Genomic DNA, 24,985 nt, shown 5'->3' on the forward strand with positions numbered 1-24,985 from the left:
AATTTAAATGCAATACATTAAGATTTTTTTTATTTGCACATCTATGGAGAGTTCAGTAGATGGGGCACTAGCTGTTATGGAGAAGATCAAATGCCTCATTGTGTATCCTTGATATAAATCAGGACAAATTAAACAAAATGTCTTAAAATAATCTAGTATATAAATAAAGGGATTTTTATGATAAATGTAAATTCTCCATACATTTTTAGAACATTAGAATCGAGGTTCTAGCTATATTACAAGAAAGACCAAACACCAGCATGAACCTGAGATTAAATTCATATTCATTCCAACTGCAGATTTTATGAAACTTCAGCACAAATAATATTTTAACTTAGACATGATATTATGATAAAATTTCCATCACTGTAAAGAAGTACATGTAGATCATATTGGGAATGATCTCTTCTTTATTTGCACCATGACACACAAAGACAAGGAATTTCTGAAACAAAAAATTGGTCTATAATACTGAAGAATAAAGGCAGATACAGTTTATCTTTTATAGAAATACCACAGACATTAAGGCAATAAGACAATATGTTCAATGTAGCAAGATGTTGAAAAAATATCCTTTATATGATTCTTAATCCTTTGAAAAATCCAAACATTTAGCAAAAGAAAAAATTGTTTATGTTGTAATTTTGAAGAAAAAAAATTAGTGCTGTTTTGAATTCCTTTAAAATTCAGTATCAAGTCAACATTGCAAGAAATTTAAGAACATTTTTTTAAAACCATTTCTTCAAATAATTGAACTCTAATGATTAAAAATGTTTAACATTCATCAAATTGAAACAGTATACAAGTGAAAACATGTACCACTTCCATCTTAAAATTACATTTATCAAATTCAATGCCACAAAAACAATCAGTTCAAAAATACAAAGAAAATTTAATACATCAACACCAATTCATAATATAATGCCTCTTCATAAGTTTCGATATCAAATCAAAATTGCTTATCATAATTCTTGTACCATGGGGAATGATACACTATTTTTCTCCTTATAACTCTTAGAAGTGGGGACCTGCCTTTCCTCTAATAAGAGTTTCAAATAATGCATTACATTTCAAAAAAGTACAACTATTCTGTCTGACTCAAGAACAGATGCCCAATAAACAATAAAGAAAGTCTCAATAAATAATTAATAGTTAAAATTTAACATTGGTGTTTTTTTTTTTTTTTGTCCATTCCCTATAAATAACCAGTCTATGATCAAGACCCTTTTCTCTGTCCATTCCCTATAAATGACCAGTCTAAGACTATGGCCCTTTTTTTTAGTCCATTCCCTGTAAATGACCAGTCTCTGACTACGGCCCTTTGCGGATGTTCTGTTTAGCCTGTCCCAGGGCTATCTGCTTAGCATTCGATCCAAAGTTCAATGTGCTCACAGTCTCAGAGAAGTTATTTACATCCGGACTGACATTAACAAACAAACAAGCCTGAAACAAGACAATTCAAAAAACATAAATCCTCTGATATGGTGTTATTTCCAAATTTGGAAAACAGAGCAAACTAATTCAGATATACCATGAAAGCAGAATTTTTAGCGAAGATTTAATTTTGGCATTATTAGGGAGGATGCTGAGATCACTAAAATTGAATATCAGTAATGAAAATTAATTTTGTTTTTTTTGTAATAGCACCTTTAGTGACCATTTTTAAATCATTAAAATTACATCTTGCTAAAAATAAAATACCAATTAAGGGCAAATCACTAAATTTTCCACTTATATGGTACTTGAAAATTTGAAAGCTCACATGTCTGTAGTATGTTGATATTAAATTTGATGTTATGTTAACTTTTCATTTAAGTGAACATTTAGACAACTAAATCTTTGAACAAGTGCCAGTCACCAATTTCCTTTGTTTGAGAGAAGATTGTTACTTACCTTAGCATCCCCTCCCAGGGAAGGCTGTAAGATCTGGGTCAGTTTAGAGTTTCTGTACGGTATATGTAGCTGACTGGTTCTTAGGGCTGTGAACACCTGTACATAAAAAGCCCATTTTTACACACAACAGACAAATACATCTGTACCTTGAAACAATGCAGATAAAACATTAATGAAGCAAATGGCAAATTTGTGTAAAATATGTTAAGATGATTTCTCTAACATTAAATGATACCTAAACAGCATTTCGATCATATGCACAGAATTATCGCTATCAATTTTTCATTCCTACTCAAGGATTTCTTACCTGCCCTAGGGCTGACAGTGACTTGTTGATGGCAGCAGCCTCCACTAACCTCTGACCTTCGGCCTCGGTTTTAGATATGCGCTCTGACCCAGCTAAATCACACAGAGTCAGCGTACCTTTGGTTATTGCACCTGTGACCTTGTCTTGACCTTCAACACTCAGCATCAACAGTAGATGTGAACGAGAACTGTAAGGAAGCAGGTGAACCCAATTTAAACATTTGAGTAATAACTACATTGAATTCAACCCTTACACGATCCAATACTTATTTTGCAAACTTTTAATTATCCATGAACTGAAATGTGAAAACTAAATTTTGTGTTGCTATAAATCACGTTCTATTCGCGTGAACTTTATTTTTGCGTTATTACGGAGGCAGTGTGCTTGGAAAAATTTCATTCTCGCGTATAAGTATTCCTTTGGGCTATACAAAGTAAAAACCACAATTAAAATTTTGTCTTGCTAAAAAAAAGTAAATGACTATATCTCGCAGAAACAAGGTGTCGCGAAAAATTAAGTGATCTACAGTATTTTTTACCTGGTTGAGTTCATTTTGGTGGACGCCACCGTTCGGTTTTTGTCTCCCTGAGCCATGGTTTTCTTGATGTCGTCCAGATTCTTAATCACGACCTCCTTAAGGTTTGGAATGGACACCTTATTCCCCGCGGTCCTCAGGTCCAGTGACTTGGCATCCGAGGTGAGCAGGTCCTGTATCGTCTCATTGTATATCTCGATCAGAGAGACCTGAATAAAATCAACAACTCAGTGAGACCTAAATAAAATCAACAACTCAGTGAGACCGAAATAAAACCAACAACTCAGTGAGACCTAAATAAAATCAAAATCTCAGCCTATGGATAAGGGTTTCATTTAAAAAATATGATTGAAGCTGTAAAATTTTTCTTGGCTCTCACTCTTTAGGTTACCTTTAATGTATAAGAGACTGTGTCCACTCTCTCTTTACAAACATCAAACAACTCCTTCATAGCCCTGTAAATGAGAAATACATCAATAAGATAACTGAAATAATTAAAGAGATTCATAAATACATGTGAGTAATTTGAGATATAATACTACTACTGACTGGTTAAAGATATATATTACTAATTTTAAAAGTTGACAGTAGAGATACATAAAAACAGATGATGTAGAAATGATGATCTACATACATGTACAGGTAATCTGACTGACTTACATTCACAAGTGTGATGAAGAGAATGATGATATAACATAACTATAGACAAACAAGAATACAGCCAAGTTAGTGTAAGAGGTACATTAATACAAGTGACTGACCTGATGTTTATTCCCGGGTTGTTCTCCGGTCCCATCATGGTGAACGTTTTACCTGATCCCGTCTGTCCGTAAGCCATCAGACAGACATTGTAACCGTCTACACAGGAAGAGATTATGGCTTTAGTGTCACCAAAGATCTGAAAGACAAAATGAAAGTGAAAGTAGGAATCTGGAGTAGAAGGTAATAATTAAGTCATAATATTTCAGGAAAATTTGAATGCAAATAATCAAAGTGAGAATATTTAAATAACAAAGCTCTCAATTTTTTTAATGTGATAATGCAACTGAAATTGTAATTTCATAGCTAGACTTATAGTAATAAGAGTTGGCATTTCCACCCTAATCCCCTCCCCCCACCTCGATCCTTCAAAGTTATCACTTTCCACAAACCTGTTCCTGTGTGGAGTTAGGTTCATACACCTTGTCAAAAGAGAACATTTTCTTCTGCCCATTGTTGTCCATAGCGACAATGTCCGAGTCTGTGGGGAACTTCAAACAACAGCTCACTCTGTCATCTCGTCTGGCGCGACAGAAAACGCGAATGTTACCCCGCAGCTCTTGTAGCTGTAAGAGACAATAAACATATAAGTTGAATGTATGTGTAAGAATGTTCACGATATATTAAAGTTTTTCAAAAGTGAAATATGTTATCAATGTATTTTTGATTTTGCAATTTACTAATCTCTGTAGAAAGTCATGCATGCTTTTAATTACACAATTTTTGTGACACAGTTTACACATACATGTATATAGTGAAAAGCAGAATATAATTACTTTTCTTCCCTACAATTTATTGTCACCTTTACTCTTAATATAACCATTTAATACATAAAAGTTTGACCTTCTGACCTAATTATAGACATGTTTGACCTACTGACCTGATTATACAGCAGCTTTCTCTGCATGGCTTCCTTTCGGTAGAGAGCCCGAATTTCCTCCATCTCCTCCATACTTCCACTGCTGGTAGATTTTATATTCTTCACACCATCTTTGGCCTGTACACAAAAGTATAAGCATTAGCAGAAACCATAATCAAAATGGTTTTTTTTATAAGGAAAAAGCAATTTTTTTGTAAACATTTACTGCAGAAGTCATTTTTTTCCATGTGGTATGTATTAATTTATGCTAATGTACGGGGTCAACAATTTTCCAAAGAAATTTTCCCCAGTCTACCTTCAATATATTTAACACATATAGTGGCAATCTAGGATATCCACTTAATTTTCTACCTGATGATTGAATAGTAACTGCAAATCCATGGAATTATGACCTAGCGGAAAAAATTATGTTTACAATTACCTTGGTAATCTGGCCTCGTAGGACATCAAAGTAACGCTGAACCTCCATTTTGAGGTGAACCTGAGCCTTTCGGAGCTCTTTCGCAGTGTTGTTAAGCAGCACAATGTCATCTGGATTTACTGTCTCCTCCTTTACAACTTGAGTAACCACCTTCAAGAGAATTAAATGAAATTATTCGTAAATAACGTGTCCCCTCTAAACTGACAGGCAATGTATTGAAATCTGCTTAACGCAGCTTGGGAAAATTACACCATCCTTCAATAAGTATATTTATATGGACATTTTTTTAATATGAACAAAATAATACTTAGCATGAAGTTGCTGCATGTACATGTATAAGTCTTTTTAAACATACCTGAGGTGTTTTTGGTCGTTGCATGGCCGTCTTGGGTCGGTTTTGTTGTAGAGACATTAACTGGGCCTCATGTTGTTTGTTTTCTACCTCTAATTCTGTTATCTTCTCTTCCTGATCTTTGACCTGGGATGGGAAATATTGTAAAATTTATATTAATTATTTTAATGAATATATTCATGTGAATGCCTTAGACTGAAACAAAGATGCCTTTGGGCCTTTTAATCATGTTAATCCAAATTAGCCACAAAGGTTTTGCTAAAAATGTTAACCTTTGAAAAAAAATTAATTGCACATAAAATTTTTCTATATTTTGTTGAAAATACATTATTGAATTAATTCCCAGTCTTTAGAGACACCTACCACTTTTTCTGCTTCTACTCTGGCTATTTTTTCTTGTTTTAGTGACTCCTCCTACAATCCAAGAATTTCAGAATGTCATAGAGTTATCTCCTCTTATATCACCATAAACACAAACATATCTGCATGAATATTTCACAAGAAATGGAAAAATGAAAAATATGATTTGAAATTTCACATTACAAGACTAAAATAAACATGTTTGCATACATGTATGATAAATAATAAACTGAATGAAATTTAATTTCTTTAAAAAAAAATTCTTAAAGAAATTGATTTTTTAGCATTTTCAGAATTAATTTTAAAATTCATATTGTTTGTTTATCTACAATTATACACTGTCAGATAAGAAATTAATTAAAGTATAATTATCTTCCTTTAAACCTTTATTCACATTCTTTAATCAAAGCAGATTAAGTCACAACTCACGGCTTCCTTTAACTGCTGTCGGAGTTGTTCTATCGTCTCATCTTTTTCCTCGGCTGCTTTCGCTTCTTTGTGGGTTTTAGGGGCTTTCAGCCATGCTGTAATAAAATAAACATTGATGTTTAAAAAGCATTAAGCTTCATTCTCATGTTTTTCTCTCTGCTAGGTACACTGTAGAAGAAGATTTGAGGTACAAATGTTCTATATTAATTTTTTTTTTTCAAATTGACTTTTTTTTTTAAATTTGCATACTCTATTATTTTTATTATTTACACTTGATTTTTATGAAATCTTGGTTTATTTCACTTACGATCCCCTTCCAGATGTAGGTAAGTAGACATGCATTCGTCGGGGTCGTAGTTACACTGCCTCAGTAGGGCCAGGATATCCTGCCTGTCCCCCCAGGTCGGGAGGGCCTCCTCTACCTGGTCCACCAGTTTTCCCACCATCTCATGATGAAGTTCCCAACCAATCGGTAGCCGCATCCACTGACCTTGAGTGTGGTCATAGAAACAGTGGATGTTGTGTTTTCTCTGGAGAATTAAATATCATTAGATAATTAATAAAGATATTGATGTCCTAAAAGAAAAGCTTAAACTGAAGAAAACCCTTACCTTTTTTATAAATTTTAGCTTCGAAAAAGTTCTTGTGCAAGTTCTTGTGCACTAATATTAATACAAAGTGGTGCTTTTATAGTTATTCTTCATTGTAATTTAAATTAGTAATATTTTCTATCATCCAAATAAGGCATTCCACAAAGATGGACATTTTTCATATACAAATCCTATATAGGACATACCTGGAATATGTAGGTGGGAATGCGGCCCCTTTTGGGGTGATTAAGCACCCCCTCCCTGTCGTCCTGACCGCTGGACGATTGTTGTTGATACCCGGGCTGTTGTTGTCGACCCCCCGAGGCTCCTGCTCCAGACGACTGCTGGGACTGTTGTTGTTGTTGTTGACGACGTCGATTCTCCTGAAAGACAACAACACAACAAAGTTGAACAAGGGCACTACAAAGCCCTCTCAAAAGGGCACTTTGTCATTGACACACACTCTCTCTCACACACACAATAGGTGTATTACTATATTCCCCTTACTTTGTTATGGGGGAATAACAAAGTAAATTCTAAAACAATTCTGTTTGATAGATCTATGCATTGTCTTAATTAATTTACACAGTGACTTTATTTTGCAATATAAGAAATATGCTCTCTCAGTTTTTCAAAAAGTGGAGACAATAAAATGGTCAATGAGGCATTCAAAACAAATTGTGGAAATAAAACACTAATATTTGAAAATATATTCTGGTTATAAAAATCAATCTTACATTTTCCTGGTCTTTGACGACTGAGTTAGTGATGAGTAGACCTTCATTGTACCATCTCTTAGGAAAGGGCTGCCACTCCTGAAAAATACAAGGTAAATACAATACCGGTAACAGCATTTGTTTGATTTTTACATAAATCTTTCTGAACAACTAAAACAGTCATTCATGGAATCAAAAAACTTAACTGAGTTGAAATTTAACATCTCATCATGAGTACCAAATATGTAGATATTATATAATGCTTTTATGCAGTGTTGACCCTAAGAATTGAATTAACAGAGAACATGAAAAAAATAGGTGGTTTTGGCTTCTTCTAAAACCAAGAATTTATAAGGTAGACTGCCAGAATAACCAGTTGATTATGCCATTACTGTATACAGGGAAATTTTCGCCCCCGTTTTATTTTCGCCCTACTTTCAATTGGGCGAATTTAAAACGGGGCGAATTAAAAGAACGCAGTATAATTTCTTATTTAAAACTGTGCCTGGGCGAATTTAAAACGGGGCAAAATTGTTTGCAAGTGTAAAAGGGCGAAAATTACACAAGGCAAAAATAACCCTGTATACAGTATAAGCGGGAAAATTCTCTTGCCCCTAAGTCTTAGGGACAACCCTTATCATGGGTATTCAAACCTTGAAGTGGTAAATTGGAAGTCCAAAGCATTTGTTCTTCAACAAATTTATTTAACCTCAGTATCTCAAATATCTAAAACAAAATTTCTATGTCCCTTCATTGACAACATCAACACAACCAGGTTTGACTGTATAAATGTGTTCTCCATCTTTCATTAAGAAAAAAAATCAGTTACCTTTGATCCCCAGTCATCAAGGTAAAACCTCATTCCATCCAGGTACATACATTGGAACTCCTTCCCACTCTTGTGGTAAAACGTCTCAAAGATTATGTCTTCACGTCCCTATAAAAAAAATAACCATGGTCAGTAATGCTGGTCTTAAATTATATCTATAGATGTAAAGCTTCAATGTCCAGGTATTTTTTTCAAATTGATTTATCTCCTCAAATGAAAATGTTCATTTAATTTTCATTGAAGTGAATTTGAACATTTCAATTGCAGTTACTGATATACAATAACTAGAAGTCTGAATTACAATATAAGAAAGTTCACCTGATCATTTATGAAAATTATGACAAAAATGTAGCTATATGTGTTGTTTTTTTTTGGACCATACTTTTGCCAATCAAAATTTAAAGTCAACTGCACTCTTTATCACTGAAACCAGAAACTGTATGTAAAAAAAAAAAATTCTTTCATTTCGACATGTGTGAATTTAAATGAACTTAAAGAATGAAAATGTGGATTCATAAACATTTTTATACTATAGCTGGTATTTATAAGCAAATCAAGCAATAATACATTCATTTACAAGGTACTTTAAATCTGAAATATGAGATTCAAAGTCATAAACATAAGTCATTATCTCACATCGTGTACAATAAGTCATGAGGTTTCTGAATTAAGTTCACGAACCTGAAATAAACCAGGATGTTTACAATACTTTTTTATAAGTAAGGCTATATGATCTTCAAATACAGGAGTTGTATATTTTAATTTATACCTGCACCTTTAACAAATGGACACCAATGAATTTGTGTTTCCTGAGGAATCTAAAATGATTATAATGTGTATTGCTATTGCAAATGGTGCATTTTAACTATCTGTCATTTATTCTTGATCTTTTCATTAAAAAAAATTTTAATTTTCATTCAGAAGTTTATCCCATCATGCTTCAGTAGCATCTTTCAGTTAAAGCATCACTTTAAATAAAAATTTCAAAACATCAAAGCATGCAGTGTGAAAGAAACTCCTGGATTATAACCTTGGGAAAAGAAAGAAATCGATGATCAAGAAATTGACTTGATATTTTTTTCCTTCCTATCCACGCAGAAATCAGTCACCCATAACGACTCTCAATGATCTCTGCAGGACTAAAGATGATGGATATGGATTTTATGAAACTTTCAAAAGGCCCGCAGCTTGCGAGAGAGTGTATTATAATTGCTGTAGTGTTAATGACTAAATCAATTGAAATCGATACCAGACACAGGCAAGACCACCTAACGAGTGAAAAAAATATCAATCATATAGACGGACGGCATATATTTATCTATAATATTGAGTAGGAAATATTTGGTTAAAAACCACTGAAAGGTGAGAGGCCAGGGGATTAGATGGATTATCAATATCTCGGGTGTTTTTGCGTTTCAGAGTGGTAGACTTGTTTACATGGATGACAATACTTTTCCTGGGTAGAAATGGGAAAAACAAAAGAACGTAATGGCATGACAATTCAAACTTCAAAACAGATTTATACATGTACTTAGCCAACAATTTAAAGTAGTCTAGAGATATATTTCCTTTTTTATTTCTTCATTTACTCATTACATGAAGAAGCTTAATATTATCATACTCAGTAATGGTGCTGTATAGACTTATTAGAACTTGGTTCCTGAGTTTATTTGACTTCCAGACTTACTATAAGTCTTGAGTTTTCTTGACTGAGAGATCAAGGTCCTGAGATAACTCACAAAGCTAACACAGACTCCTTTCTTAATGCACTACAGAAATCTATAAAACTGAAATGCTCAAAGTACCTACATTACTTATCATTAAAGATGATTTCAGGACTCCTTTCTCTATGTTTACAAAATTAGATCTAAAATGAACCTACCAGTTGATGAATCAACACAACACATAAAGACTATTACTATGCCTAGCTTCCCTAAGACTTAAAAATTGCTGGACTAACACACAAATAGATATATAGATAGAAACTTGCAATCCATGACCATTACAAGACATAGAGATACATGTAGGACTTAATACAGCCAAAAGCTTACCAAACTTAGGCTTCTATCATAGATTTTGGATATCATAGGATCTAGGATTAAATGCCAATAACTTATCAAACTATCACGGATTCACAGTCCCTAAGCATATTAGAAATAAACAAAGACTTAAAATCCATATGATAACCTTACAAGACAGAGAGATATAGAACTTTGTATCCATTACAGTCGATCCCTAGGCTTACTGAAGAATGTAATTATATAATGCATGTATATATTTTAACCTTACAAGCACACACTATATATTTAGGACCTACAGCGAAGAGCTTACCAAACTGGGGCATCTATCATAGATTTAGAGGCCCTAAGTTTATTAGAATCTAACATATATAGGCTTACAGTCCCTGAGCTCTGCTGAGCAGCTGTGTTTCCAAAACCAGATGCAGCCTCCATTCTAGTTTGACCCTGCTGACCTCTCTGTCCTGATCTCTGATTGTTTGACCCTTGTCCCTGATTCACCTGTACTGCTGAGTTATCCCCTTTTTTAGAGACAACCTGGTTTGGTTCCCCCCTTTTCTTGGTTCCCAGTAATTGTTCTACTGAGCTCTTTCCTATTTCTCTTTGTCCTGGGTTTTCACCTGCTCTAACACTGGTTGATCCCTGGTTTGAACTCTGACCTCCTTGGCTCGTCACCTGATTTGCGTTTGAACTCTGACCTTCTTGGCTCGTCTCCTGTTTTGGATTACCACGGGTCGATCCTGTTGCTTCTTTATCCCTGTCTGTTTCTTCTTTAGTTTTTGATGGAGGTTTGGAAGCTCCAGACCCCATGTTTTATCCTAATATTTGACCCTCCACTCATAGTCTTAGTTTTATCACTTAGTGACACAAGTACAAGTAAATCTTAAAAAGAACAAACCACTTTAGGTCCTTTTCCAAAGAAATCCACAAATGAAGAAGATTATATAATTTCTCTCCAATAAATCCTGATTTAATATAAGGAAGTTCCTGGTTTAAGTCAAAGAAAAATGTAAGATTCTCCTTCAATTAGTCCAGACAGGTGAGTGTCTGTATACTGTTATATAAAAGTATTGATTGCTCAATTCCTTACCAGGCATTTAAACCATTCTTACCAACAGAAGAAAAATTCTGTTGTTATACACCCTTCCTTTTGCAATCACTGTTCTGCATCGAAGCCATTTAATTCTGACCTTAAAATGTAAGGGCATGCATAACGATGAAATTTTCATGCATTCATAAAATTTGGAAAAGATATACATATAATTAGGGAATTTCTTAAAATAAATGCACATTCAGCAGAATATTTAGTTAACATATTATTTGTTGAAATTGTTGTTGAATAAGTATTCATTTAGATAATTTGGATTATAGGATATATATATACATAATTCAGATCTAAATTTTTAATTAGGTTTTAGCCCATGTTTAGTTTTTTCAGTACATCTCAGCTCATAGCTCCTATGTAATGGTTTTAACAATGTACCTAACCAAATTTGAACTTGGAAGTTCTTCATTGTTTTAGAATCCAGAGCCAGTTTTTTAAATGGCTTTTGTATTTAAGATCTGGGTCAAATAAATTGATCATTAATCCCCCCTAAAAGTGTTACACAGCCATACAGATATTGAACTTGGGACTCGCGCGCGACATAACATCATGATTAGGGGGTTATTGTTGTGTATTTTTAAGTTTATTTGTAGAATTGTTGCCAGGTTTTTACATCGACTGAGAGACACGAGGTCATTGTGCAATATATGTAAAAGTTCAATTGAATGACATATTATATCTCAATCAAATGAAGCCATGCACTTATAATCAATGCACATCATAACTGGTCATGTATGTGTACTATCATAACATTGTAAAAATGTGTGTTTCAATGCAAAAAAAAAACTTGCAAGTACAACAATGTATAAACATTTCAGAAGATGAATTTTGTCTTTCTGAATCAATTAAAAAATGTATAATTCCAATCATAAAATAGAGGTACAATATTGCACAGGAAATACTTGAAAAGATGACAGAAAAAAGGAGGGAAAAAAGCATAAAATTGTACAGAAACAGAGAAAAGGGTCTTATGCATACATTTTATATTTCTAACAGTATATTGTCTAGATAAGAGGATATAGATACAGTTTACTTATATGAACATGAACAGATTTATAAACATAAAGACGCTATATAAGCTTGCTTTACTGTATTTCAGGAACTCATGGTATCAGCAGTGCTTTACAGGAATTTTTAAGATAACAAGCAAATTCAAAGAATTGTGGTCCCCTGCTCTTGAAGGCAACAGTGATTAAATTACAGAAACTCTTGGGATCATCACTGACAGAAACTCTTGGGATCAACACTGATTACATTACATTACAGGACTCTTAGGATCAATAATGATTATATTACAGAAACTTTTGGGATCAACACTGATTACATTACAGAAACTCTTGGGATCAACACTGATTACATTACAGAAACTCTTGGGATCAACGCTGATTACATTACATTACAGGACTTTTGGAATCAACACTGATTACACTACATTACAGGACTCTTGGGATCAATAATGATTACATTACTGAAACTCTTGGAATCAACACTGATTTTGTTACAGAAACTCTTGGGATCAACACTGATTACAATACATTACAGGACTCTTGGGATCAACACTGATTACATTACAGAAACTTTTGGGATCAACACTGATTACATTACATTACAGGACTTTTGGAATCAACACTGATTACACTAAATTACAGGACTCTTGGGATCAATAATGATTACATTACTGAAACTCTTGGAATCAACACTGATTTTGTTACAGAAACTCTTGGGATCAACACTGATTACAATACAGTAACTCTTGGAATTATATGAACATTACAGTACTCTTGGGATCAATAATTATTACATTACTGAAACTCTTGGGAACAACACTGATTGCAATACAGAAACTCTTGGAATCAACACTGATTATATTACATTACAGGACTCTTGGGATCAATAATTATTACATTACTGAAACTCTTGGGATTAACACTGATTACATTACATTACAGGACTCTTGGTATCTGACTGAATATATTTGGAGCATAAGAAACTCATTTGAGCAATAGTGAATATATTACAAGAACTCTTGGGAACAATATTGATAGAAACCCATGGGAGAACTACTGTGATTGCATTACAATAACTCTTGTGATCAACACCAATTATATTATGGAAACTCTTGAGAGCAATAGTGATTACATTACAGGAACTCTTGGGATCAATATTGATTATGTTACAGAAACTATTGGGAGCAACAGTGATTATATTTCAGGAACTCTGATGGGAACAACATTGATGACATAACAGAAACTCTTAGGATGCAACAGTGATTACATAACAGAAACTCTTGGGATGCAACGGGAACTCATGGGATCAGCAAAGAGTGTTTATAATAGAGGATCAACAAAGTAGGATTTATCATAAGGACTAACAGGATCAATAGGAAGTAATAATATTACAGGGACATGATAGATCAACAGATACTGATTTTATTATGGGATCTCATAAGATCAACAGATTGATTATATTTCAGGGACTCATGGGATCAACCATGCGAGATTATATTACAGGGACTCATGGGATCAACAAGGAGTGATTACATTTCAGGGACTTATGGGATCAGCAAGGAGTGATTACATTTCACGGACTTATGGGATCAGCAAAGATTATATAACAGGGACTTAAAGGATCAACAGAGTGATTATATAAGGACTCATGGGATCAACAATGAGTAATTATAACATATCATAGATTCATGGGATTTTGTTACAGGCATTCACAGAATCAACAAAGAGTGGTTATAACAAACATACTACATATCATGCAAACTGTGATAACTGATCAAGTGTCAGGTCCAAATTCAAGTCCAAAAGTTGCAGCATGCAAAAAACTGAAATGTGAGTAAAAAAAATAGAACTCCCTGGGGATTACCAAAAAGCACACAATGGTAAACACGGTTAAAAACAATAAAGCATCTCACCGATTCCTCTGAAGCAGCATTCTGGGATGACTAGAAAAATCAAGCGAGGCATAAAAACTACTAGGTGTACTGTGAGCTAAACTATCCTCTACAGTCTATGTACTTAAGCTCTCTAATAAAAAAAACTTACCCTTAATATTTTTTTTTATTAATTTATATTTAATAAAAATTGATAAGAAATTTCTGAAATTCTTTTTATAATACACTGTATTCATTCTTATTTTTTCCTTTGACTAAAAGTTTTGATATTTAAAAAGCATGTGCAAGCACATATAAATATTAATTTTGTTAAACATGTACTTGACATTTATGGACCTCCTTTAAGCTCAATGATTCAAACCATAATCTTGACAAAATGCCTAAATATACTACAAACATTTAACTCTGTATAGTGAAAAACTACAAAATATTATCCAAAAAGCAGTTAGGCATTATTCTTCATCTACAGGTATCAATATTGTTGATATAAAAATATGCTTAAAAATTAGCAAACTAATCTATCCTCTACTTTTAAATTCTACTGCATACAGAGATTTATAGAAACTCTGCCTTACCCCTCGCTGGTTTGACTGTCTAGGGGTGCTACCCCCCGGGGCTTGTCCCTGCCTCTGGGTACTTCCCCCTGCTTGACCCTGTCGCTGGCTCCGCCCCTCTGAACTCTGACCCTGCTGACCTTGTCTGACTGAGTTTTGAGATTTTCCCTGTCTAGGAGTCTCTTGAATTTCTACTTCCTGAAAACCTCCCCCTTTCCGTCTGGACCTTTCCGGTGGTCCCCCATTTTGAGTCCGGCTGTCGCGGGGATTTTGAGTTCTGTTGTCTCGGGGGGTGGGAGTTGCCTGAACTCGGATTGTGTTGGGACTCTCATCTGCAGAAGCTCCATTCCCCATTTCTTATACACCTTTAAATCAAAAGTACAAAAATTAAAGGACATATACAGGCAAACATCTATATTTCAAACTGAATGACACGCAAGCTTATATACTTGGAGATATCTGAGGAGTTCAGATAAAGAGAGTAGAAAATATGAAGAAAGAATGATTGCAATCAAACTAAAATTAGATCTTTTGCTCCAACCTACCACTGCTACACAAATTGTGTAGCGCATTCTAATCAGAGCGGATCACTGATCTAATTTGGAATGATTGAGACTGGTAATTTTTTAATGAACTTCTAATCCTGTTGCGGAGTCCTACTTTTTTCCAAATTTTATCTTCATAAAAGAAATGACAAAATTTTAATGTATATTTTGTACCAAAAATAAATGTTTACATGCCATTGTGATGTAACCAGATCAATTTCAAGTGGAAAAGTCTGCTAGAGTAAGCTATAGTTGTCCTAATATTGACTTAATTTTGAAATTGAGAGGATTTCCTTGTACCACTTCTTCAACGTAAGTCTGACATAACTGTACTGAAGTTTAAATGTTTGATTTATTACGACTTTATGCTCAATTTCATTCTAAAACACAATAGTTCTAGTCTCTGAGTAAATATTCAAACAATTTCAAACCCACATGGACATAGAATTCATTTTAAAGTAAATGTCTAATGAGTTTTGCCTACAATGCTAAAGGCATATATATACAAGTGTATATATCAATGTATATTGATTATTTTTCCCTCTAAAGGCGACAAATAATGTCATTTTTCGGCTTAATACACATTCCTAGTCAAGAAACAAATACAGTAGATTTATTAATTACTGTATACGGGGTTATTTCCGCTCTGTGTTATTTTTGCCCTTTCACATATGAAAACAATTTTGTCCCATTTTAAATTCGCCCTGTCATAGTTTTGTCTAAGAAATTATACTGCATTCTTTGAATTCGCCCCGTTTTAAATTCGCCCAAAGGAGGATAGGGTGAAAATAAAATGGGGGCAAAGATTTCCCTGTATAATACAGTAATTATAGTGAACATGCTTATAACAAAGTGATTTTATTACCCTAGACCGTAAAATACAAGTAAGTAAATGACATTGAATATTTCCAAAAATAGTCAAATATGGTCCCATTCCCACCAATAACATATTCATGTACGTCCCCCACACCAGATTTTACAAAATGATAAAATTCTAACAGATATCCTTTTTAGAGGTAACACAGATTGATTTTTTCCTTTGTATTATTAATGGATCAATTACACTGCATGCATTAAAGGGTCAGGTTACCTGCACTTGAAATAAAACACTTAAATGGGAAATTACACAACAATTACAAAATCACTTTCGTTTGACATGCAGAGGGAAACATGGCTGTAAAAAGACCATATCAAACCATTAGGTCTATTTCTGAACTCTTTTACTACCTAAAACACTTCTAAATATGGCCATAAGATTGTTTTTTTTATTGATTTACAATTTTTAAAGGACATTTTAAGTTAATTTAAAGGAAACTGTAGTATGTTTAGACACCAAAACAAAGGTACTCAATATAATTATTAAACAAAGAAAAAAGATTACACAAACAAAAAAAAGATTACACGTACATGTATACTCCAACATTGATGTAGAGGTGCTTTGCACTACCAGCTAAATCTTTATCAATGCGTTCAAAAAGATTTCATGACAGATTATCGAGTCAATAGATACATTGAATGCATCGTCCTCCACCTTTTAGGCAAAGAATTTATTAAGGAATGCAATGAAGCATCTTTTAACATGTTTTAGAACTTTTAAATGCTAGGTTTGTACATATTTCATGTAGGAGTAATCAAAAAAATAAAAAAGAAAGTGTGTGCATTGACATTTTTTATCGTTTACCTTAAAACTTAAATATGAAAGGTATAAATCATTTTGAACAGAAAATGAATCAGAACTTCATCATTTGGTCTCTGCAAGATTCATCTCAATAGCTGAAGAATCCATTTAAACATTAATTATCCTCAATTCAGGTCAATGATCTTACGGAATTGAAATATGGAATCTCTATTAAGATGTAAGCTGACGTACATTTCAGAAATTGAATATCGGATCGAATATATAATGCCATATACTGGATATACATGTATAATAGGACGTAAAAATAACAAATTTCAACCAATCGATAGCAGCTCAATTTGGATAAAAATTTTGCAGTCCAATCCCCACACAGCTGCAGCAATAACACAAAGAGATGAAAATCAGTGCAACATTCCTTATATGGAGATCACACCATATAAGATCTTAAATAATAGCTCTATAGCTCCAGAAACGGAGCATGCAGCCTCCATTCTGTCCTATCTTAAATTCCACACATCTCACCTGTATGTTATTGTAGACAATATCAGATTTCAGAGCTTAAAATATTAGTATATTGACACTGTTTGACATGCAATTCCCTAGATGGAATCCAGTATACAAAACCTTTAGTTCTTCTTCATCAAAAATTTAACATGTCAAATTCACAGTTCAATGTACTTTTGATAAAACAAAAAATACTGTCCATCAATCAACTCTTGCAAAGTTATCACACCTTTATCATACATGTTAACTCTCCCGATTTAGGCGGGAGTCTACCGCTTTTTCACTCCATCTCCCGCCTACCGATTTAATTCAGAAATCTACCGCTTTTCTACAAAAGCTGCGTCTAAAGTATTTTTGGTTCGCTTGGGTATCCATTTTTGAAGCCACTCTCATAAAATCTCGCTAGATATCGCGTGATTTGACTCGGAATCATACAAAGTTTAACGCTTTTTTGTGCATAGTTTTCAAGCACGGATTTGACAACGACAACAACATAAGACTACCAGTAATTACATTGGTTACGATAAATTAATCAACATCCCTGCCATGAAAAAGGAGATACAGCTTTTAAGAATTAGATGAAAACACGTCCCAAATGAAAAAAAGGGGGAAACAAAATACTATAACAAACTACTTACAAAACATATGTTTTGAAAGTGTTTTGATAGTATAGCAAATCACATGCAAATGAGCTAACAAAACACTATAACAAGTTACTTTGAAAACACTCTAACAAACTACTAACAAAACGCTTTAACAAAATACTTACGAAACACTCTAACAAACTACTAACAAAACACTGTGTTTTGATAGTATTCCATTAGTATAGAAAATCACATGCAAATGAGGCTAACAAAACACTCTAACAAAACACTAACAAAGCATAAGTAACAAATCATCAATAAACCACTAAATTTGAATTTTTAAAATTATAATTAGCAAATTCACAAGTCTTTGAAAACATCTAAACACAGTCTCATATTGAAACATATTATAAACATCTTGTTTCACAGTATTTTGAATTCCATGTTCAACACACACCATTCCAACATTTAAAAACACCAATTAAGTTCGATTCATGATCACTCTCTTATATCGATCATTCTCTGCAGTGAAATCCTTTGGTTTAAGAGATATAATTCTCAATCCATTGACCATTTCTCCATTCACATACATTTTCACAGAATTTTCAAGTATAATTATATTTAACCCAGTGCTTATAAAATGGATTAAAGGTCAATCTTAAAATAATAAAAACAGGCCATATACACATCCACATTCACAGATTGAAGGTTTAACTGTATAGTCCAGTTTAAAAGAACTTTATGTCATGCAATAAATAAATACCTCTGTTATATCCTGATTCATCCTGATTCTGCTTTTTCCAATCAGGGATCAATATATATACTAACACTTTACATGTCCCTTCACCAATCTCTATGTTTCTCTCTGACCTAAATTAGTGCTGGTGGTTTGAAAATTGGCGCAAAACTAGTAACACAGGATATAAATAGATAAGTTGTTCTTGGAAGATTTTACTGCTCTTAGATAAGTCAACCCTTAACATGTCTGTTAATCAAATGAAATTAACAAAATATTAATTTGAAGTATAATGAAACACTTTCAAAATGCAATTTCATTCTGCAGAGTGTAATGAAACATTAATAAAACACCAACATTGTAATGAAACATTAACAAAATTTCCTGTAAAGTATAGCATTGATGTTTCGTTTGCAACACTTTCAAAACATACTAAGAAAATATAAAAGTATGATTTGGTAGTGTTTTGAAGATATTTTGAAAGTATTTTGTTAGATTTCTTTTTCATTTGGGACTTGACATCGTCTTTAGAAGCACAGAAGCTCACAACTTTATCAATAAAGTCAATAAAAATCACTCAATTGACCAAGCCATGTGGCACATCTCTACTTTCGTTTTCGATCATCGCGGGAAATCTGATTTATATAACGAAAGATACGAACTTATTTTAGATCTATATTAAACCATGCCATTAAAAACTGAATGAACATTCATAATTATTGCTTCTAGGCTATTTCAGCAAAGATCACTGTTCAAAAGGCTAGCGCTATAGGTAAAGCAGCCAATCCAAGCAAAATGATGAGCATGAAAAATATTTGAATTTGTACAATTTATGTCAAACTTAAGGTGCTTCTGTCTTCTTCTTTGCTGTTGATATTTAAGATTAATTAGTGTAGGTACCTGATTTCAATTAAGGCTTATAACTGTATAATATACATGTATATTGCATGAAAGATATCGATAATCCAAGCGTTAAACAACACGCGCGCAATGCTACCGCTTTTGAGGTCTAAATCTCCCTTTTTTTCATCACAATAGGTTAACATGTATGCCTTTATGAACCTGTCATTCAGATCTAAAAATATATATGCACATACTTCCTAAATTGTGCACTGCACAATTACTCTCTTTTGCTCTGCACATCTAATATATATCAAATTTTAATATTTAGTAAATATTTCATCACTATTTCCTGAAAATAATTAAGCAGGACTTTACAAGATTTTTTACTCATCATTTAACACACACCACAAACAATAATCATGAAAATGAATTAATCCTGTAAATTAATTGACAATTACAGTAACTATTTCTTTAATTAACATAAGTGTCTATAGTTTCATTTTTTTTTTCATAGTTCTTTCACATGTTGAAACAATAGGAATTCAAGAACTTGCCTCCTTATTCGGAACGAATGAAAATTTCCCATTTAATACTCCAGCATGTCCATTCTAATTTCCGTCACTTGTACGTGATCTGAGTCAAATTAGTCTCATTTTCCTAATTGGTCAGTGTAATTTTAGCACCAGTGTTAAGGAACCCACAATTTCTTATTGATCCAGCTTATTAAAACCTGCCTGCCAAAATTTAGACCTGCAACAATCAATATTGATTTTTTCAATGGCTGTGAATGACTTAGAGTCAAAAGACCCCCGATTAAAAAATACATGGCTAAATGGTTCCGTCATGTCATAGGAGCATGAAATATACTTGAAAACATTTTAGTGTAAAGGGTCCCGTTGAATACCTTGTGCCCATTAATCAGGGGAAAAGCTGTTGGTTTTTCAAATTGGAAGAGTGGCTATATAAGATAAAATGAACACACAGTTCAAACAAATCATTTAGGCCAAAGTGCATGGCCATTTTCTCCCCCCACACCCATCAACACATTCTTACAAGCATACATCAATACCTAGATAAGATTCATTCAAGTAGTCATAGAAGATAATAAATCATAAAGCTTATTAATGAAAAAATCAATATCTCTCTTCAATTAAATGTACTCTTACTTTATGGGAATGAATATGTTTACCTGGTAATTTAAGAAGACAATTTTTTAAAAAGAATTTTTAAGTTATTCTGAAAGCAGTTAATGTTCACATTAATCAGTTACACATTAACACATGACAAATTTTGAATTTGATATTAATGAACAAAATCTAGCAAAGCAAAATAAAATCCTAAATTAATATTAAATTACTAATTTAATTTGAAAGACACAAAGTTCCAGTGAAATTTGAAAAAAGAACTACTGCATGAGGAAAAAATCATGTGAAAGGCTTAGAACTGTTAAATCTATTTTCAGGTAACCTATCAGTCGAGATAACAAAACAATACACAAGGAAAACTAAATTTTAATTTGAGACCAGAAAAAGTGGGGAGGCTATTGATCATAGGATTCCCTCATAGGAAGAGTAAATGGATTTTTTCTTTGGGCCACATTTCCTATGAGCAGTAAAACTTTTCATATACCATAAATATTCAAGTTCTTAACATTTAATTCTGTTCTATGCATTGCATGTGTGCCCACCTAAAAATGCATTTAAAGACCCCCCACTCTGTTTGAGTCCTTTATATATATAACAAAAATGAGCAAAATATATTACAATAATTATCAAATATTCATATTATTTTAAAGATTTTTTTTCCTTTCTAGTTAGCATCATTTTAATAATACATCAAAAACAGCATTTTGAAGAAAAAAAATACATTCAGAAAACAGGGATTATATACTGAAAGGAAAAAGAAACGCAGGGTAGCATAATTGTCGATAAAAATTTTACCACATGACCGAAGATTACGAAAATTGGTCAGATGGGAAATTTAGTTACTGTGCATCAAAATCAGTATTCAGAATTACTCAACCGTAAAATTTATTATGTAACGTAGGGAAAACGCTAAAAAGCCCAAAACACGTGCAATTTGATAACGACGTGTTTGTTCACAAATCTTGTTGCATTATTTGATGCAGATGAGGTATCCACATCGTTTTTCAATATTAAAAGACATTATGAATTTATTGCAATCTTGGCACAGTTTACGGAAGTTCAATGGGGTCTTGTTTACGAATTGCCTCATTAATGAAAAAGCTAACAACAGTTTACTAAGCAGTCTCTTGTAAATTTTCCCCCATAAAACTTTTTAGCCGTTGTCAGAGAGGGTCTGGAGTGAATTTCAATCAACCGTGACGCTGACGTTAACGCAATACAGAGCCATATTACGAGTGGGTTATTCATCCTGCCATCTCTTAAATCGCCACCTTACTACCACAAAAACATCCATTTATAGTGTACACGATTATAATCATTACATTCATACGAAATTTGAAAGAAAACAATTCCTCAATTTGGTTTTTTGAGCCAGTCAACTTACTGTTGTATTCCTCTCACTGGCGCATGCGCGCGTCGTTTGACTTATTTTTTTGCGTGGTTACTCATGCTAAATATAGCCAGGGTTTAAAAGATAAACACTCTGATGAAATTACATGCAAAGGAGAAATAAGACTCTGACAGGTGCACGAGATGGACATTGAAGATAATGAGAGTTTTCAATTTTCCCTTTTGAGGGGTATCGTCATTTGAACTTCAATAACTCATGAATAATTACACAAAATCATACGAGAATTTGGTTATATCTTTTTGAAAGATGATTTTAAAAGTTAGATAGGAAAACTAAAAAGTATTTTAAGAAAAACAAATTTAATTCACCTCAAAAGTTTTCCCTGCGTTTCTTTTTCCCTTCAGTATATGTTTAAAATTTGAGATATCTGTGAATTCAATATAAAGTTAAAAATCGGACTACAAAATCACATTGACATATCCCTGGTATTCAAGAATTCAGCCAAGAAACAAATTTCAACTGTATTAATTTTATAAATATTGCAGAATTAAACAGTGGTTTATATGATGTTCAATAATCAGTTATGTTTATTATTTTTAGGGGATGGAAAATTTTATATTTAGAAATCATAATAATACATTCATAATGGACAGAATATTTCAAAGAGTAATGGCCCAAACGGAAAAGATTTTTAACAAACTACTATTAAACTATCAACAAACTACCAACAAACTATATTTTTGTGGTTTGTTAAAGTAGTTTGATAGTATAGCATTTAATGAACCACTAACAAACCACTTTTTCTAAAAATAGCTGCAGTGGTTTGTTAGTCTTTCATTTCTGGTGATTGTGATTTCTTTATAGTTTGTTAGACTTGGTATCTTGCAACAGTGTTTTATTAGTATAGCATTTGCATCTAACCACATGGGAAATTACTTTACAGACGTGTTTAGGGTTGAATTATCTAGAATTGTTGAAGTTTCCAAGAACAGCTTAATCTTTACATCCGGTGTTAGCTATTTGCGCCAATTTTCAAACCACCAAGCAGGTCAGAAACAAAGGAACTGGTGAAGGGACATTCAAATTGTTAGTATCATTCTCTAAGATCTCTGACTGGAAAAAGCAGCATTTAACATTATTAAAAGATGGATCTGGATACAGAAGAGGTATTTAATGCATGTCATGAAGTTCCTTTTTACCTAAAGTAAGGCTGGACTACAGTAACCTTCTGTGAATGTGGATGCGTATGCTTTTTACTAGCTTTGGGTTTTTATTTATTTTCAGATTGACCTAATTAATTCCTATACTAGTTCAGATCAGTTATGCATTGGATTATGGGAAGTATACTTGAAAATAAGACAAAAAAAAAATGTTTTTCAAAGTTGCAATGAGGCCAGAAAAAAAGGAAATATATTGCAGCATTTTCCATGCCAGATGAAGCAGGGAATATTTAAATGTCAGCTTGAAGAACATTTTTTTGGAAAAATTACTATGAAAATGTACGCAACATGAAGGAGAATATGTGACAAGTACATAGACATTGACTTGGAAATGCATCTCCTAAACAAAAGGGAACATGTTGGAATGTTGCACTTGCATTGGCTAAACTTGTGAATCCTGGAATTTAAATACTCTGAAACAAGACTTGTTGAATACTAGTATTTCAAAATGTGATTGTTTTAGGTGTTTTCAAAGACTTGTGGATTTGTAAAGGAAAATTCAAATCTAGTGTTTTGCTGATGGATTTGTTACCAGTGATTTGTTAGTAGTTTGTTAGAGTGGTTTGATAGTAGTTTGTTAGCGTGGTTTGATAGTAGTTTGTTAGAATGGTTTGATAGTAGTTTGTAAGAGTGGTTTGATAGTAGTTTGTTAGAGTGGTTTGATAGTAGTTTGTTAAGAGTGGTTTGATAGTAGTTTGTTAGAGTATACTTTGTTAGCTCATTTGCATGTGATTTGCTATACTATTAAACTACTTTCAAACCATAGTGGTTTGTTAGTAATTTGTTATAGTAGTTTGTTTGCCCTTTTTTTCCGTATGGGGGACATTAACTGGAAAATCATTAATTGCTTTGTAATTGATTCCATCCTTTGGGCTTTCTACTTACACAAACCTTAATAACATTGTCCTCCCCTAGCGCTTACAAAACAACATCAAATCAAATTTCTTAACTTTCCCTAATTTAAAAAACTCATCAAACATGACAGTACTGTTGTCCCTCATTTGGATATTAATACAGTTTGTTATGGTACATAATTTACATATGAAATATTTGAAGATAGCAATAGTTTTCAAGCTCAGAAAGTCCATTAAACAATACAATATCTGTTGAACTGTTAATGGAAATCTGACAGATAGGACATATATGAATTAAATGTAACTCTTTAATGTAATGACTCTCAGGACATATATCGATATTCAGATTTAATAAAATTGCGAATAGTGTTACTTTCCTATTATTAATTTGACATAAAAGATTGTGATCGTTTGTTTAATTTTACCCACCTATATTTCCTTTTCAGTTTGGACTGATTGATAAAATAGCCTGATCAAAAATTAGGTACAGTAGATCCGTCGAAGCAACACATTCATTAAATCAGCTCTTTTTCAACATTCTACACCGCTGATTTCTAATTCCTTGTAGAAAACAGCCACTATATTCCAATCCATTCTTTTTAAAAGAAACAAATCACATACCGTTTGAAACAATGCGCTAAGAAAGATGACAAATGACTTTTAACAGTTTAAAACTAGAGTTAGATTGGGTACAAATCCGACCCCCATTCAAATTTTATGACAGAAAGTTCACAGGAAGCTTCCATTTAAATGACCTTGCGTTACAGTTAAAAAGAATTACGTATACATTTGTGTTGACATTGCTTAAACGTCATATATTGAATGATTGATTAAAATTCGCCGAATCGCTTGCCGCTACCTAGCAAGAGCCAAACATTCCATCGTGATCAAACAAACGTTTCACAGGTACCTTTGTT

The 24,985-nt window shown here is 33.0% G+C and overlaps 1 protein-coding gene across 4 annotated transcripts; it reads right to left on the minus strand.

The window, feature by feature from the left end:
* Positions 1–775: 775 nt before the first annotated feature.
* Positions 776–24,985, minus strand: LOC134266986 (kinesin-like protein klp-3). 4 transcript variants are annotated; one of them, XM_062749210.1, is made up of 19 exons: positions 24,690–24,985; positions 14,669–15,012; positions 14,115–14,144; positions 8,072–8,179; positions 7,264–7,341; positions 6,733–6,909; positions 6,244–6,466; positions 5,937–6,031; positions 5,511–5,561; positions 5,151–5,273; positions 4,796–4,945; positions 4,375–4,491; positions 3,887–4,060; positions 3,497–3,633; positions 3,127–3,190; positions 2,739–2,944; positions 2,201–2,387; positions 1,894–1,989; positions 776–1,443 (listed from the first exon to the last, which is right to left on the minus strand). In XM_062749210.1, exons 2-19 carry the CDS (start codon positions 14,999–15,001, stop codon positions 1,312–1,314), a joined length of 2,481 nt encoding a protein of 826 aa, XP_062605194.1. In that variant the 5' UTR covers positions 15,002–15,012; positions 24,690–24,985; the 3' UTR covers positions 776–1,311. The 4 variants fall into 4 exon arrangements, with proteins under 4 accessions (XP_062605194.1, XP_062605193.1, XP_062605195.1 ...); XM_062749209.1 differs by having other exon boundaries at positions 24,498–24,985; XM_062749211.1 differs by lacking the exon at positions 14,115–14,144 and having other exon boundaries at positions 24,498–24,985.

Source organism: Saccostrea cucullata, unplaced genomic scaffold (assembly GCF_032062105.1).
Source record: "Saccostrea cucullata isolate Sc308-1 unplaced genomic scaffold, CSIRO_AGI_Scuc_v1 ctg464, whole genome shotgun sequence".
Classification (NCBI taxonomy): Eukaryota; Metazoa; Mollusca; class Bivalvia; order Ostreida; family Ostreidae; genus Saccostrea; species Saccostrea cuccullata.

What these genes read in the sequence shown, in the direction of transcription:
- LOC134266986 (XM_062749208.1), bottom strand. Translation starts at nt 10,899, where the DNA reads ATGGGGTCTGGAGCTTCCAAACCTCCATCAAAAACTAAAGAAGAAACA. An exon ending in GAGTAGAAGCAGAAAAAGTG is followed by an intron (nt 5,274 to 5,510) that starts GTAGGTGTCTCT and finishes TTCCCATCCCAG; the next exon opens with GTCAAAGATCAGGAAGAGAA. An exon ending in ACCAAAATGAACTCAACCAG is followed by an intron (nt 2,388 to 2,738) that starts GTAAAAAATACT and finishes GCTTCCTTACAG; the next exon opens with TTCTCGTTCACATCTACTGT.